This window comes from Rousettus aegyptiacus, unplaced genomic scaffold (assembly GCF_014176215.1).
Source record: "Rousettus aegyptiacus isolate mRouAeg1 unplaced genomic scaffold, mRouAeg1.p scaffold_m13_p_15, whole genome shotgun sequence".
Lineage (NCBI taxonomy): Eukaryota > Metazoa > Chordata > Mammalia > Chiroptera > Pteropodidae > Rousettus > Rousettus aegyptiacus.
In genome coordinates this window covers 42763382-42781356 of record NW_023416290.1, presented here as the reverse complement: position 1 = coordinate 42781356, position 17975 = coordinate 42763382, and the positions used below count along the sequence as shown (strand labels likewise).

The 17975-nt window shown below is 30.9% G+C and overlaps 1 protein-coding gene and 1 pseudogene across 6 annotated transcripts in view; one reads left to right on the top strand and one right to left on the bottom strand.

Moving 5' to 3' along the window:
- Window positions 1-17975, top strand: part of CSMD3 (CUB and Sushi multiple domains 3) — a 989790-nt gene that overhangs the window by 702655 nt on the left and 269160 nt on the right. For all 6 annotated transcript variants that reach the window (XM_016138158.2, XM_036232977.1, XM_016138161.2 and 3 more), the window contains 3 exons: window positions 8454-8645; window positions 12489-12615; window positions 14539-14741. In XM_016138158.2, coding sequence (XP_015993644.1) covers window positions 8454-8645; window positions 12489-12615; window positions 14539-14741 — 522 coding nt within the window. The remainder of the gene's footprint in view (window positions 1-8453; window positions 8646-12488; window positions 12616-14538; window positions 14742-17975) is intronic.
- Window positions 6902-7022, bottom strand: LOC118612340 (annotated as a pseudogene).

Here is a 17975-nt window from a genome sequence, read left to right as displayed (position 1 = left end):
CCCTCCCTCAGCCCCTCAGGGCACATTTTACGAATGCATTTCTAAATGCGGTGTCTTTTACACACACACACACACACACACACACACACACACTCTCTCTCTCCACTCTCTCTCTCTCTCTCTCTCTCTCTCTCTCTCTCTCTCTCCTCTCTCTCTCTCCTCCTCTCTCTCTCTCTCTCATGGCTAAGATGTAGAAATGTCATTTCTATTTGGTGATATGTCTTATCTTCTCTTTTACTCCTTTACCACAACTAACTTGTTGAAATTATTTATTGGGTCATAGGTTTAAAGTTTATCTTTCACCATTTGAATGTTTTATGCCCTGGGGATAATTAAAACAATGAATAAGACAAAATTTCTGCCCAGGTATATAGCTAACTTTTTTCCTGGGACAAGACAGAAAATTAAGATATGAACCAAAGATAAGAGAACTGTATTTAGAATTAATTTATAACAAGGCAGTGAGATCGTACAGGAGATGGGGGCTATTGTAGCTACTTTGCTGAGGGACTCCATTTCAGAGGAAGTGTCACCTGGATCGATACCTGAATTATAAGAAGGGGCAACCACATTCAGATTTGGGGGTATAGGGTTCTAGGCAGATACATCAACAGTACAAAGGCTCAAGAGAGACTTGAGCTTGAGTTACATGCCTGGAGCTGGATAAGCAAGAGCAAGACAAATAGATAAAGTTGGAAGCTGGGCAGTGGGGAGGTGGATGATAGTAAAGGGCTTGGGTTATATTTAAAGGCACACAGAGATTTCAACATTATAATATTAAATATGAGTTTAAAATAATAGTAACATTTATCTATTACCTACTAGGTACAAAATGTAACCTCGTGAGGGGGGTACTATTATACTCAGTGAGGAAAGGAGGAAAAACAAAGCATGGAAAAGTTATGTTACTTGCCCAAGGTTACTTAGCTAATAAGTGCAGATACGAAAATGGAACTAAGAGATTATTTTTTTGAGAATGCATCACCTTAATTACTATTCTAAATTACCTCCAGCTTGTTTTAGGTATTTTTTAAGATTCCATGAGTTAATATTTATTGTTGATGTAATTATAAAAATTAATAATTTTAAAAATGTTAATGCAGTTCTCCTCCAAAAAACTTTTGTCATTGTATGCTTAAGAATCTTTCAATCTGAATTCTTTCATGTTGGCCAAATTCACTTAGGGTAATGACTTAGGTCTAGTATCTTTTATGGTGTTCATCAAGTCTTTAAACTTTATTTCCTGAAGCTGTATTTCACTGCAGATTCTTTCAGCTCTTCATTTAATTCTATAGAAAAGAACTTGGTATTTTAAACAAGCACCTTTTTTGATGAATTATAGCACAGACTTTTCTAAAGCTGGTCTGGCAAATGTTCATAATGTCCAAATATTAGTTACTACCAATGGGTTCAGATGTCCTCTTGTTACCATTTCTGCGCATTTGATTTTCTAAAATGCCCAATGAAGACATGTCTGTTATCTCAAGGGACAAGTCCAGATATATTTTGACTCTTTTAGCCTTCCAGTGTTTTTTCTGCCTGAAATGATTCAATAATCTATACAGAATATAATCATTTTAAATTTTATTTTCAAATTAAAGATGGGTTTTAGCAATTCGTGATGCTTTTTATTTTTTTGTGCATTAGCCTTATAAATTTATTTAAAAATTTCCCTATTTAAACTTTTTAATTTCGTTACCAGTATGCTGTTGGCAATGTTAAACATGATTAATAACAGATGACCTATTAACACTAACTTTATTCTTAACATATAATTTATTTAATACAAATGCAAGTAGAAATAAATTACAAGGGACAACAAAGTTACTCCATGTACTTCTGTATCCTCTAAACCGCTTAAAACAGAATAAAGGCATTTCCTTTATTCTTTAAATCTTGAAATTAACCAAGCAATAAAACTATTGATTAATGCTGCATTATATAGTATTAAAATATTAAATAAATATTTCTTGATTATCTGTCATTCACATAGACAATGTTGGATATAATTTCTTCTTACTAGAATAACAGAAAGTCATTACTATTTTTATAGCTTTACTATTCCAAAAGCTTTGCAAATTTTGAACTTAATATCTAAAAATCTAAAAACTTACAAGTTTACTCTTTACATAAAATTAACTTCTGGTAGATTGAAGACATATATGAGTATCAAAACTTTAAAATGTTTTGAAAAAATGTTACCTAGAATAGTTAGGTTTAAGGTGAATAAAGATTTCTGAAACAAGATATACAAACACAAATCTGTTCATAGTCAGTAGCATGTTTGCCCTTCTAAGCACTTCCTGAAGTGTAGAAACTAAAGACCTGGCAACTACATTTTCTCTTTCTTGTCAGTGAAGATCTCTGCTTAGAACCTCCCAATTAAAGGCAGTCTCATGAGAATTGAAAGGTGGGATCCAATGAGAAGCTATTATTATATACCAGCATTTTCAGGCAGGAAGCAAGAGTGCGTGCTGGCAAGTGGTGGCAACAGCTTCCCTGAACTGATTTACTAAAGGCCAGCAGTATTCCTGACCTTCACTCCCTGTGCATTTCTTGTATTTTCTCTGTAATTTTTTACATTGAATATTAGCAAGTCAAATCATCTAAGTAGCTTCTGTTTTCCTGACCAAGCCCCAGTTATTATTTTTAAAAAAATTTTTATAACAAAACACACTATAAAAAAGTAAAAACATGAGACATTTCAGAAATTGGTATTTATATATACATATATATGTATATATATATACACACATATATATACTTATATATATATATATATATCAGAATAACATACACTATAGAAAGGAATCCTATAAATCAATAAGAAGAAAATTAATCTATAAGAAAATATGGGCAAAAAAAAAAATTCCAGTAGAGGAACTCCAGTGGCCAATAAGCAAGTGAAAAAAAAATGCTTACTAGAAATTAAGAAATGAATATTAAACCCCAAAATAACATGTTGCATATTTATAAAATTAGTTAAAAAATAAAAAGCTGTACAATGCCAAATAATGATGACGATTTAAAGAACTTGAAACTCACATTTGAGAAAATAAGTTAGTAAGGTCACCTAGTATAGTAATTTGGCAATATCTAGTAAAATTCATTTCCTACATATACCTAGAGTATATCATTTACACATTTTGGCCAAATACCAAATGGCTGATGGTTAAAAAAAAAAAAAATCCACAAAACAGGATCTCACCTTTTCTAAATGATATACAAATGTACAAGACACAAACTAGCACATTTTTATCAGAACTTTATACATAAGATTAGAACATCTGCAACTAAAAAAAAATTTTTACCTCCTATTCCTCCAGTTGGATTGCATAGGAATCATTTCCACAACCTTTTTTTGTTTGTTTAAATTCTTAACTTCTATAGGCTTAAAACTGTAAGGATTGTCTTTCGAAAGCATCCTTCTAAGTTTTGTAGATTCAGAAATGTTTTATATAGTTTGATTAGTGAGTAATATGTATATTTTTTATTAGTTTGATTAGTGAGAGAAAACAATATGTATTTGTTCTTTCATACTTTCTTATTTTCTTTATTCCCATTATATTTTTTATTATATCTGAGTCAAAGAGGATTACCATAGCTGCTGTGTATGTTATGGATTATTTCCTGTTTATGAATTTTAAAGTAGCAAAGTTAACATTTTGTTTTATATACATCATCATTTAAATATAAAGAATTCTAAAATAAGGATTTTTTTGCAAGTCTAATGGCCTAAATGGAGTTTAATAATAAATAATAAATATAATTATTAAAGATGATTCTGCTAAATATTATGAATTAAATTCAACAAAGGATTTTATACAGGTTAAAATCATGATGAAATAATCCACACTTGTTTCTTTGTAATGATTGACGTGTTCAAAAGCTACAAATTCCTACTTATAAATAAGCCCTGGAGATGAAATGTACAGCATGGTGACTGTAGTTAAAAATCTGTATTGTGTATTTGAAAATTGTAGAGAGCGCAGATCTTATAATTTCTCATAATAAAAAATATTTGTAAGTACATGTGGTGATGAATGTTAACTGAACTTATTGTGGTGATCATTTCACAATAATGCATATACAAATTTGAATTATTATGTCATAAACCTGAAACTAATATAATGTTTTATGTCAATTATATCAATTAAAAAGAAAAAAACTTTATTAATGTTTTGGTTTCAAAAACTATATATTTCTCTAATATATTTAGCTAATGTACTTTCTTCGTTTCCTCTTTAACAATCTTTTTCCCTTTTTATTTAGCAGTTTGAAAGGTCTTACTTTTGGTACATAAAATTACATACTTACATTCACCATTAAATACTCTAAAATGTAACTTTAACAATAATAAATATGTTTACATTTTAACTGAATTTCAAAAAACTAAAGCACATAAGGGCCTTCTTCTTTTAAATTACGTGAAAAATGCTGCTACCTATATTCAAAAAGTGAATTTTCAGATATTGCTTATAATAGTAAGCCATCTGACTATTGTTTTGCTGATCAGATATAACATTATCCTGTGTGAATACACAGTTGTTATTGATAAACAAATTGAACAGAAATTGTGCTGAGATAGGGATTCAACTGTTTATATCTTTCAGTAGGTCAGGGTAGAAATAGCAGATTAGCAGATTTCAATTGAAATTAAGGACAAAATGAACTTGGATTCCTACTTGGAGTTAGCCCTATAGAAATACACATTTGTAAAAAGAGACATTTTTTAGCAGCGAATAATTGGAAACATTATATATGCTTGTCAGCTGGAGAATGAGTGCAACATTTTTGGAGTATGATTCCAATGGAATACCACAGAGAGTTAAGGTGAATAGAGTGTGTATGGGTGTGTGTGTGTGTGTGTGTGTGTGTGTGTGTGTGTGTTGTGTGCTGTGTGTTGTCTGTTGTGTGTCGTGTGTGTGTTGTGTGTTTGTATAAATTTGAAGTTAAAAACAATGCTATGGAACAAATAAAGCCTTAGGAGTTTTTTTTTTTTTAAATAATTTATAAGATATATAAACACTTACAAAACGTATTATATATTTTTAGTAGACATGCAGATAGCATATATATATGGTAGCATGTAAAATATGTGTGAGAATGATTTACTAATTCAGAATATTTGCTAACTCTCAGTAGGGAAAGACCAGAAAGAGATTAAGGAGGGACACAAAAGGAACTTTAACATGTTTTATAATATTTATTTCTTAATAATAATATTAATGTAAATATGAGTCAATCAATATGAAGATTAATCTGAAAACTAGTCTGGATTAAAATTAATATTAATATGAAGCAATTATTTTCCTAGAATGTGACAGAGTGAAATGGTAAGGTGTTATTCTTCGTAAGCCTTTGTAGGTTTCAAATTTATAACTTAAACCTAAATTAAAATCCTTAAACAAATGTACTGTATTTCTTTAGGAAAGAAATTAGATCTCAGTTTAAGTTATTCAACAATCAAAAAGAAATTTTAATTTAATCAGAGGATCAAATTTCACAAAGAATGCTGACTGTAGTATATGTGATTTTTTTTGTATAAATCTTTTTTTAATTGATAGTTTCAAGTATTATGCTTTTCAATGAAAAGGCTGGCAGCTGAATGTTTCCATAAAGATAAGACAGTTCTGAATATTTATGAATAAGCAACAATAATTTCACCAAATTGGACTAAATTATGCTGCACTTTGTAGTTTATATATTATTGTCCATGTGCATTTTCAACTACAATGCAAAGTATTACAAATTATCTTAATTTGCAAAGAATATCTTCGTTTTACCTCATCACCAGCAATTACCAACTACATTTACAGAACATTCAAATTAAGGAAGAATGAATTTGGTGGTAAACCTAGAAAAGAAGGCTTAATTTCCATTTTTATTTTGATTAATGACATATGGTAGAACTCAAAAGTGGCTGCATCTTGAATGATAAACTGAATATTACATCTGGTAGAAAGGAGAATTTTTAAGCAGGAACCCTTTAAAGTAGTAGTAAGTATGCAGACTTATGCAAAGTAATATGTCCTGAAAATTTAAAGTTACAACTTCTGCTATTTCTACTTTTTTTTTTTAATAAGACTGGCTTGCTTAATCATGTATATACTTTATATCTTGTTATAAACTTTATATGTGTGTGTGTGTGTGTGTGTGTCACCATTTGAGTTAACGACTTCTAACCTTCTAGATTGCTCTGTCTCTGAAACTATTTGTATTTGCCTTATTTTAACATATTTTCACCCAAATGCAGCTGTCACAAATTCATCCATACAGGAAATTCCTGAAGATTTTTTTTAATTGTCCCATAAATTTCAGTTTTTCAGCAGCATCATTTTAGTTTCTTTTTTAGTTCTCCCCTAGAAATAATTGCCTCTAAGAATGTATGTTCATTTATGAACATTATTTAACATCTGCTATGTGCTAGAATTTATGCTAGGTAGGTGTTGTGGGAAAGGAAAAAAAGTAAATCATTTGTCTGTACAAAGAAAAAAAGAACGTACAGAGTAATTCTAGGAGTAAGTCTCCCTTGAAGAGACTAGAGAGAGATTCCCTTGTTCTCTGAGAACTAACATAGCCCTCAACATACAGACTAACAGTGTAAACTCAGTACTCATAAGTTCTGGTGATTTTATGCATGTTCTGATACTCAAAAAAGCCAGTGATGTAAATTAGTGATTTGACATTAGTGAACTAATTTATGCTTTTTGCTTTCTAATTCAAATCTAGGCTAATATACACACAGGTTAAGGATCTGTGTGAATAACAGAGATGCAGATCTCTTTTTGATTATTATATAATCTAAGATACATATAAAAGTTTTTTTTTTCTCCAACATTGTCTTGAAATCGGAATTTCTGTCATGCATGAGGCTATCTAGAATTTTTTTTTTTTTTTATGCCTGCGGCATCTGATATTCCTAGGTGGTCTCCCATCCAAGTACTAACCAGCCCGACCCTACTTATTAGCTTCCGAGATCAGACGAGATTGGGCACGTTCAGGGTGGCATGGCCATAGACTAGAATATTTTTTATCATTTTATAATCTCAAATGTCATAACTGATATAATTTTGTACCTGATCATCTTTTTTTTTTTTTTTTAAACATTAGAGATGAAAACTACATAGCTAGAAATCTTAGGTTTTGATTATCAGTGCCATGTTTGGTTGAAATTATGAAGAATCTTTTTCTAGTTCTTTCAGAATCTTAACAGTTCATTGTGCTTTGATTGTTAAGTTTTTAATATCCATCTTTATTAATTTTCTGTATGTGCACACAAGGTCTTCTGGATCTAGAGAGATTAATTATTATTATTAAGGTAATATAATAATAACAATACTAACTGTGTCAGCTCCCTGTTGGCCCAGTCCTTAACCCTGCAGTAACATGATGAAAATCAGATGGAAAAATTTACACAAATGGCCAGGGTCAAGGGATGAAGAAATATAGCCTTACTCTGTTTAAAGTAGCTGTTTCTTCCCTCTCTTCCAAAAGGAGGAAGAGAAATCTTTGTTTCTTGGAGATGATATGGAAAGGATTCTGGGCTCTTATTCTAACCTTTGAAATGTAAACACATCTCTCCAAGGGCAAGTTAACCTCCAGTTTTTGCAATCTAGAGATGTCTGTAAAGATCTGGGCCTCATTTTCCCTTGAAATGTAAACACAAACCTCCTTCAGGGTTCTGTAAGTCTCTCTGGAGTTCTCTCACAACTCTAATAGTTGTAAAATAACTTCTCGAGGGTTGCTCTAAGCCTATGGCCTCAAGTGTCTTAAAAATTAATGGAGAAACTCCCAACTGTAAAAATACAAAATTATTTTTTTACGCTCCAGAGTGACAACATGTAGGAAGAAAAAAGTCCTATTTTTTTTGCTCGTGAGAATTTTTGAAAGCTGTTAATTTCTGAAATATAACAATTCAGAGTTTGTCAGGCTAATTACTAAGTTCTATTACCTTTAGATCAAGTATATTTTAAGTATGAGACTACTTCATGTTCTTCTAAGACAATAAAACAGTCCGAAGTTATATTTGCAGTGGGCATATTTATTAAATGGAGAGTTACAATTTTACAAATTTTGTCTGAATTTTAAATTTTTGATGGTACAATCCTAGCAGTTATATTGGTCAGAATCTACTGTTAGCTGTAAATCACTCGAAGTAGGCAAGAAGCTTAGTACTATATATAAGCCATACTATCATCATCTAGACCATGGAGTCTCATTGATAAATTTGAAAAATACAACATATTCTAATTTTCAAATTCTAAAAAGCTCTCTGTGGCTATTGTATACTATTATCAAAATTAAATGTGGTAAGAGTACTGTAACTAGGAAAGAGAACAACAATTAGATAAGAGTAATAAAATTATTAAAATAACAGGCCGAAATGATTTACACAGTTTTAACTCTTCCTGTTAAATATCATCTTTGATAAATTTATATTCTTCTCACAGGTTTTGAACTGTCACATTGTGAGGATCCTGGCATTCCACAATTTGGATACAAGATCAGTGACCAAGGCCACTTTGCTGGTAGCACTATCATTTATGGATGCAATCCAGGCTACACTCTCCATGGAAGTAGCCTTCTCAAATGCATGACAGGGGAAAGAAGGGCATGGGACTACCCTCTGCCTTCCTGTATTGGTAGGATACTCTTAAATTTAAATGTTTTATGAAATATTTCTGTAGAAGTGTTTCTAAAATGTACTGTACCCTTTCAAGTGATTCTGTCCATACACAACTCAAACCTTCAATCAAGAAGTTAATGTGTGCTCACCGCTTGAAGTCGAGTCTCCTTCCATCAACATGTGTTTGACCCCCTTCACCCCTTTTTTTCTCTCCCACCCCCCTTCTCTGATAACCACCGTTCTCTTGTTTGTATGTATGAGCTTTTTTTTTTTATTATTTGTATGTATATTTCTTTTGTTCATTTGTTGCTTTTTGTTTTACATCCCACATATGAGAAAAATCATAGGTTCGTGCCTTTTCTGTCTGATTTATTTTACTGAGCATAATCCTCTCAAGATCTATCCATGTTTTTGTAGAGAATACAATTGTTATACAATAAAGTTGTACACCTGAAATTTATATAAGGTTATTAACCAATATTAGCCCAATAAAGGTAATGAAAATATAAAAAAATTTCTTTATTTTTAAACCTTTGATAAAGAAATTAGTGAACTCAAATTTGTCAGAGAAGGAAATTAATGGAAAGTAAAAAGATTCTTTTTCATAATCTATTACATTTTTGGTACAGTATGGAGTCATTTTATTTCTCCTATAAAATTTAACTCACTACGAAAGTATGTTAAGACAATCATATACATTTATTGAGTCACAGATCATATTTGTTCAATATAAAAATTATTGCCTATTCGATCAAGATAGATTAAAAATAGTTTTTAATAACTTAAAAAGACTTTATATACTTACCTTTTCAAAAATCTAAGAAAGTGCATATTTTTGTGCATGTATCTGTAGCAAAACAAAATTAACCAATTTCAATAAGAAGATTCATGTGAGTAACATTAGATATATTGCTTACATGAAGCTAGAGAATAATCATTTTCTCCCTTTATAGCTGGAGTACTATTTTATTATTGCCATTTTATAGATCAATTAATGAATACTGGGCATATGTGGGTGGGAGGGTGGATAGAAAAGTGTTATAAAGACCTCTGATTTTTTTACCCCAAAGATCAAATAGGTGCCAGGTTGGAATACTAGGGCAACAAAAGTAAATGGCATTTTAACAAAATACTAACTCCTTGGTAGGGAACAAACATGCAGTCATTCTGTAGTCATTCTTATTTTGTGATGGCATTTATGGAGGCATAAATCTATCCTGTAGCAGGCCCATATGAATTAAATTGACCTAATTAAAAATATATATTTATTGAGATATAATTGATACTCAAAAAAGCCACGCATATTTAATGTATAAAACTTCATGTGTTTTGAATATTGAAACTTTTGAGACAAATTTCAATATTTGTTAATTGGTGTAGTCAACTTGGAAATCTCCACAAAACTAAAATATTTTTTTTTAAATGATCTTTTAGTTATTAGAGGCTTTGCAACCGATTGCACAGTTTTTGATTCTGAGACCTCTAATGGTTTATTAAAACAGAGATTCGTGCAGAAAGCAAACATGTTTTTATCTAACCAAAATGCAATTATAGCCCTTTCTTTTCATATAGAATCTGAATTTTGGATAGGGTAGTATGTAAAATATTAATCACCCAAATTGATAAAACTTGAAATTCTGGAATATGGCCAACAATCAGCCCACTGGCATTGATTATGAAAAAAAAGTAGCATTAATTAATTCTATCTGAGGTTATATTCTTTGATGTGTATAGGAAATATATTGAGAAAATCATTAAGGCTTGTAATGGCACAAAATTATAAATTTGTAAATACTGACTTGCCATGATGTCCCTAAAATTAAAATCACAAAATAAATACATTAAAGAATATGTTTTTACTACATGTGTTGAATGAAGCTGAAGACATTATTTTTTGGAAAGATTTTATGCAAATAGTAGGACATTTGTTCTGGGATCAGAAGATTTTAATTATTTTTGCAATGGATCAATGCACTTTAGAGTTCATATATCTCAAGACAAACTTAGTGACTTGATAATGCTCAAGATTTCATGAAAAGGGTGAACTTTTTCTTCCTCAATGATGGATCATCAGGAAATAGTGCTGAAAAACATTTGGACACATGGTGTGTCGTGCTGATAATTTCCATAATAACAGAAGATGAAATTTTATTTTAGATGGTATTCTCTACTGGCAACAATTAATAGCTTTACCACCTGGCCTAAGATTATAATTTTCTTTGCCTATTAACCTTAAATATTTATATGGCTATATTTTGCCTCTGTCAAATAAAACTTTTTCTCAATTATGTGGAATATTTCTAGGTAGTTATGTTTCTGAAGTATTTATGATGATCAAACAAAAATTATTTTTTTTAAAGGATCATAGTTGGAGGGATTTGACTACTTTACCTTTTTTAAACATTTTCGTTTTTATCCTGTGCACATAAGTCTTCTGTCAGAAATGAACTCTAGTGGTATGGGTTATCACACTGGCTCATCTGAAGTCAAAATGCCAAGCAATATTTAACAAAAAAAATGAAGGAAAAAAAGCTATGTTTAAATTCAAGATAACAACATAGTGCATGAAACTCTAGTTTGGCTTGCAATTAATTAAAAATTAATTTGGAGGAATGAAGTATCAAATTTGTTCTCATAATAGATATATGCCAATAATAGTGATAAATCAAGAAGTATTGAAAAATGAAGTAATATAGTTACATAGTTCTAGTTGTTCAACAAAATTTTCATTAAAAAAATGAGAACCATTAAATTCTGTTATTATTAGGTCTCTTCCAAATGCTAAAACTTTGCCTTTGCCCTTTGCTCTAATAAAAAAAAAGGAGCTTATTAATTCAGTCATTGAATTTCAGTAATATAGAAATAATACAGAGAATGAGAAAAATAAATCTAAGAGTATCTTCAGATATTTAAGCAAACAGTAAAGTGTTTTGGTTTTGGTTATACTTTGGTAGGAGACAATCTGGAAAATTTGCAAATGTATAATGTATGACACATTGTTTTCCTTATTTCTAAGGTTGAGAGACATTGAGCAATAGACTACCGAACACGCTTTCTCTCTTCTTGAATACAGAGAATTCTTCCTAGATTATCTTCTTACTGAAATAAAACTACTACAGACATCCCAATATGTTAAATAGTATTAAAATAGAGAGGTATCCCTCAAAAGATAAAATTTTAATTATATTGTATGATAATACTTACATTTCTGATTTGATAAATTATATAAAATTAGAGACCACATTAAATCAAAACCAAACTAGATTTAACTGAAGAAATCTAATAAAAATGCCACTTTGACTTTTGGGAGGTTAAAAGGAAAAGTGTTTAGAGTGATTTAAAGGGGAATAAAAGGACAATGAAATTTAGAAGGCCTGAGGGACTGCAGTAATGATTAGTTTTTCTCAGAGGTGGGGTAGTAAGATGATGAATTATTCAGCCTGCAACCAACTAGCAGTGAGCAACTTGCCATCTGTTTCCCCTTTTTAAATTATCATTATTTAACAACACATCTTAAAATGTTTGGAAGCCTAAACTGAGTTCTTAAGTGTGTCTTTTTTTTTATTCCCTAATTACATTCATTTTATTATCTTTTTATGTGATCTAACTCGAGACTCATGTTTTATTGTGTAATAATGTTACTTCAGTTAATACCATAATCTGAGAAAGCATATACAAACATATACTTTCAAGAAGAGAGGAAATCAATTCTTATTTTCCTTAAGGTGAAAAAAATACATGCTCTTGTGAAATTTCCAGCTTGTTTTTAAAAAGATGGGCATTAAATTGTGTTAAATTTTCATTTTTTTCTGTATACAAATTATTTTTTAATTAAACTTTTATTTTATTTTTTTATTAGCTGAATGTGGAGGTCGTTTTAAAGGAGAATCATCAGGAAGAATCTTATCCCCTGGTTATCCCTTTCCTTATGACAATAATCTCCGTTGCATGTGGATGATTGAGGTAGATCCAGGAAACATTGTCAGGTAAATTGATTTTATTTTCTCAAAATTACTGGGGAATCTGAATTTCTTGATCATCAAGATTTTTGAATATTTTTAACCTTGACAGGAAAAAACTCAATTTTCATCTGTTAAACATGAAAAAGTATTCATAGGCATGATTTATTGATTTGTGGGGCACAGTGGCAGCTCATGTACCCCTTAGAGGGAAACTTTTCACAGTTAGAAGAGAGCACAGAATGTGAGAATATTTCCTGTTCCTTGGGCACTCTACATTTATTTTTTGATGACTCAGGATGCCAAGTCTACCATTTTGATATGTGTACAGAATTGTCCAGGTCACAATCATAAATTCAGCCTCACAAACATTAGAAGAAATAAGAATAGAAGGGGACTCAATACTCCATGGCTTCAGGCATATCTCCAGAGCATCTTTAACAATGTTTGATTTCCCTTTCCCGCTGACTTCAGTTAGTTGGCTCACAGTTCTTCACACTGTTGCCCTTTAGATGGTGGCAAAACCATTGATTCCTAAATCAACACCAATCAGGTTTTCAAGGCTATCACACGTTCTCAGTCTTAGTTTAACTATTATTGTTATACCTGGGAAAGGTTTAATAAATGAATGAATTGTCCTTGACATATGAACTAGGTAGTGTATTATTGCTCACAAAGCAACAACTTTAAACTTAAGAATCGCTGCTTTATATAAATGGAATTTCAGACAGGCTTCTGGATGGTTGTAGAAAACAAGTATTGTCCTTCAAATAACATGTTGAAAGGCATACTGAATGCACTGTTAGATGTAAACTAGCACATTGTCGAATGTGAACTGGTCTGTCGCTTTTGCAAGGGAATTTGCAGAACTCCAAATAGACTACATTAAATCAGTCCTCAGCCTGTTTTTATTAGTACAGATCATGCATTGTTTTATTTAAATATTAGAATTAGTAAACTTAAAAATAATAATAATGGGATTTTTTAGATTTTTTTAAAGAACAATATTTGATATTACTATGCAACCCAAATTAAAATTCACATATTAAACATATGATATATATTTAGAGAGCTGTTAATATAATTGGACTTCTAATTTTTGGTAGGAGCCACAATGAGTATCAGATACTAACTTCGTCTAAATTAGACATAAGCAGAATGATTTAATATGAAACAGGTTTTTGTGGGGAGAGGGGAGTTGTCCATTTTTTTGAGGGTGATAAGACATAACTTTTCATATTAAGGAAGTTCTCTTTTACTCCTAGATTTCTGAATGTGATTATAATATTGGATTTTTTAAAAATACTTTTTCTTTATATATTGAGATGTTCGTGTGATTTTTTTTCCCCCTATATCTTTCATCGTGATGATGTGCATTGATTGATTTTTGAATGTGAACTATTAAATTCCTGGAATAAACCTTGCGTGACTCTAATCAAGCAAATAAATATGAAACACCTGTGAAACACAGATTCTATGGAGTCAGAAAACTTCAATTCATGACTCTACCACCCTTTGCAAAGTTTTATTTAATCTAAACTCTATTTTGCCACATTTATAAAATTGAGATAAAATTATTTCTGCTTCACTGGGTCATAATAATAGTTAACAAAGAAAAAAATATGTATTGCATTTTGCATGGTGCCTGGCATGTACCAGATCCTTCATAAATGTCACCTGCTATAGCCATAGTTGAAGTTCATCTGCACTGGAAAGGACATATACCTGAAATTTTGGTAATTTGCAAAGGCGATATAATAGTGCATGTATTCACATTCTAAAGAAATAAATTATACTACTCAAGAAAAATTCATTATGGTTACATAGGCTGTTTTAATCTGATAAAAGGAACATCTAATAAAAACAAAGAGGCATATTTGTTATATTACTTATATAAAACTGAATCCATGCTAAAAATAATTAAACAAAGATAATATGTTTCTCCCTCAGCCTACAGTTTCTTGCTTTTGATACGGAAGCATCACATGATATACTCCGAGTTTGGGATGGTCCACCAGAAAATGAGATGCTCTTAAAGGAAATTAGTGGATCTCTTATTCCTGAAGGAATCCATAGTACCCTCAACATTGTAACCATCCAGTTTGATACGGATTTTTACATCAGCAAATCTGGATTTGCAATTCAGTTTTCAAGTAAGTTACTATTTTATTTTTTAAATACAAAATAGGAATGCTAGTCAAATAGTTTTGTAAACCTTACTGCTCAAAGCTTTAATTTTAAAAACTTAATGATTTTCAATATTTTTGTCTATTCTTTCTATTCATCTGCAATTAAAGTAAAATATGTATTTGGAAAAAAGAAATAAAATTAACTTTTAATTAATCAATAAATGAATTGAGACCATCTTTCCAATTGCCACTACAGCTTTTCTTAAAACTCAGGTGATGTTAAACTGATTTCAGCAAATGAAATAATTATATTACTAAAGCTTGCAATCTGGGTTTACAGTAAAACTGTATATTTAAAAATGTGAAGTTTGTGTAGGTAAGGAAGGAAATAAATACTCCATTACGAAAAAAAAGTAACTCTACCTTTTTACTAATTTTATTTTTTTTCTGTTAAAGATCTTGATTATGTACTCACAGATACCTTGACAAAATACTTTAGATCTGCTTTTTTTTATTATTTTATATTAGTTTTATGTACACAGTACAATGATTAGACAGTTATATAATTTGTGAAGTGATCCCCCAGATTACTCTAGCATCCATCCAGCACTAAACAGTGCCATTACAATAATATTGATTGCATTCCCTATGCTGTACACTAAATCCTCATGACTGTTTTGTAACTACTAATTTGTGCTTTACCCCTTCACCTTTTTCACAAAGCCCTGCAACCCACTTCTCTCTGTCAATTATTAGTTTGTTATCTGTATTTGTAAGTCTGTTTTTAGTTTGTTCATTTCTTTTGTTCCATAGATTCTGGATATAAGTGAAATCATATGGTATTTATCTTTCTCTGACTTATTTCACTCAGCATAATACCCTCTAGGTCCATCTATATCATTGAAATTGATAAGATTTTATTTTTTATGGCTGAGTAATATTACATTGTATATATATACCACATCTTCTATATTCAGTCATCTATTGACGGACACTTAGGTTGCTTCCATATCTTGGCTATCATGAATAATGCTGCCATGAACATAGGGATGCATAGATCTTTATGAACTAATGTTTGGGTTTTCTTGGGTAAATACCCAGAAGTGCAATTGTTAGGTCAAAAGGTAGTTCTGTTTTTAATTTTTCTGAGGAACCTCCAAACTGTTTTCCGTTGTAGCTGTACCAATTTGCAGTCCCATCAACAATATACTAGAGTACTTTCTCGATATCCTCACCAAAATTGGTGTTTTTCAATTTATCTATGATAACAAATCTGATATGTATGGATGACATCACATTGTGGTTTTAATTTGCATTTCTCTGATGACTTGTGACCTTCAGTATCTTTTTGTATGTCTATTGGCCACTGTTTGTCCTTTTTGGAGAAATACCTCTTCAGGTCTTCTGCCCATTTTCTAATTGGATCGTTAGTATTTTTGGTGTTAAGTGTATGAGTTTTTTATAAATTTTGGATATTAACTCCTTGTCAGATATATCATAGGCAGATATCTTCTCCCATTCAGTAAGTTGTCTTTTAATTTTTTGTTGATGGTCTCCTTTGCTGTGCAAAATTTTTTAATTTGATGTAGTCCCATTTGTTTATTTTTTTTCTTTTGTTTCCCTTGCCCAAGGAGATATCAGAAAAAAAAAAAATTTACTAACAGCAATATTGGAGAGTTTACTGCCTATGTTTTCTTCTAGAAATATTATGGTTTCAGGTCTTACATAAAAGTCTTGAATACATTTTGAGTTGATTCTTGATTATGGTGTGTGTATATATATATATTTTTTTTAATTTCTTTTTGCATGTATGCATCCAGTTTTTCCAGCACCATTTGTTGAAGAGACTGTCTTTACCTCATTCTGTTTCTTGCCTCCTTTGTCATAGGTTAAATGACTATATAGGCAAGGATTTATCTGGGCGTTCTCTGTTCTGTACCATTTGTCCATGTGCCTGTTTTTATGTCATTACCATGCTGTTTTGATTACTATGGCCTTGTAGCCTTGTAGTATAGTTTGATATCAGGTAGTGTGATCCCACCCACTTTGTTCTTTCTCAAGATTGCCGGGGCTATTCAGGATCTTCTATGGTTTCAGAAAAATTTTTGGATTATTCGTTCTAGTTCTCTGAAAAAATGCCTTTGATATTTTGATAGGAATTGCATTGAATCTATAGATTGCTTTTGGTTGGATGGCCGTTTTAACGATGTTGATTTTTCCTACCCGTGAGCACAGTATGTGCTTCCATTTATTTGTTCTTCTCTAATCTCTTTATTAAATAACATAATTTTCCTAGAACAGATCTTTTACCTCCTTGGTTAATTTGATTCCTAGGTATTTTATTGTTTTTGATGCAATTGTAAATGGGATTGTTTTCTTAATTTCTCTTTCCAAAAGTTCATCATTGGTTTATAAAAATGCCACTAACTTCTGAATATTAATTTTATGTCCTACTTTACTGAATTCTTTAGTCAGTTCTAACAGTCTTTTGGTGGAATCTTTAGGTCTATATATAGCATGTCATCTGCAAATAATGATAGTTTTACTTCTTTTTTTTCCAATTTGGGTGACTTTTATTTCTCTTTCTTTTCTGATTGCTGTGGTTAGGACTTCCAATACAATGTTAAAGAGGAGTGATGAAAGCGGACATCCTTATCTTGTTCTTGATCTTAAGGAAAACACGTTTAGCTTTTCTCCATTGAATATGATGTTAGCTGTAGGTTTGTCAATATAGCCTTTATAATATTGAGATATGTTCCCTCTACTCTTACTTTGCTGAGGTTTTTATCATAGATTTCGTTGAATGCTTTTTCTCCATCTGTTGATAGGATCACATGATTTTTAGCTCTCAATATGTTAATGTAATGTATCACATTAATTTATCTGTACATATTAAGCTAATTTGGCATCCCAGTAATAAATCCTACTTGATCATGGTGTTAGGAAGCCTTCCTTCCTCTTGAATTATTTGGAACAGTTTGAGAATACTAGGTGTTAATTCTTCTTTGATTATTTGGTAAAATTCTCTTATGAAGCCATCTGGTCTAAGATTTCTGTTTTTTGGAAGTTTTTTGATTACTGATTTGATTTTGTTAGTCGTAATCAGTCAGTTCAGATTTTCTGTTTCTTCTCTACTTAGTTGTAGAAGATAGCATGTTTCCAGTAATTTATTCATTTCTTCCAGATTGTCCAATTTGTTGGCATTTAATTGCTCATAGTATTTTCTTATAGTCCTTTTTTCTGTGGAGTCCATAGTTA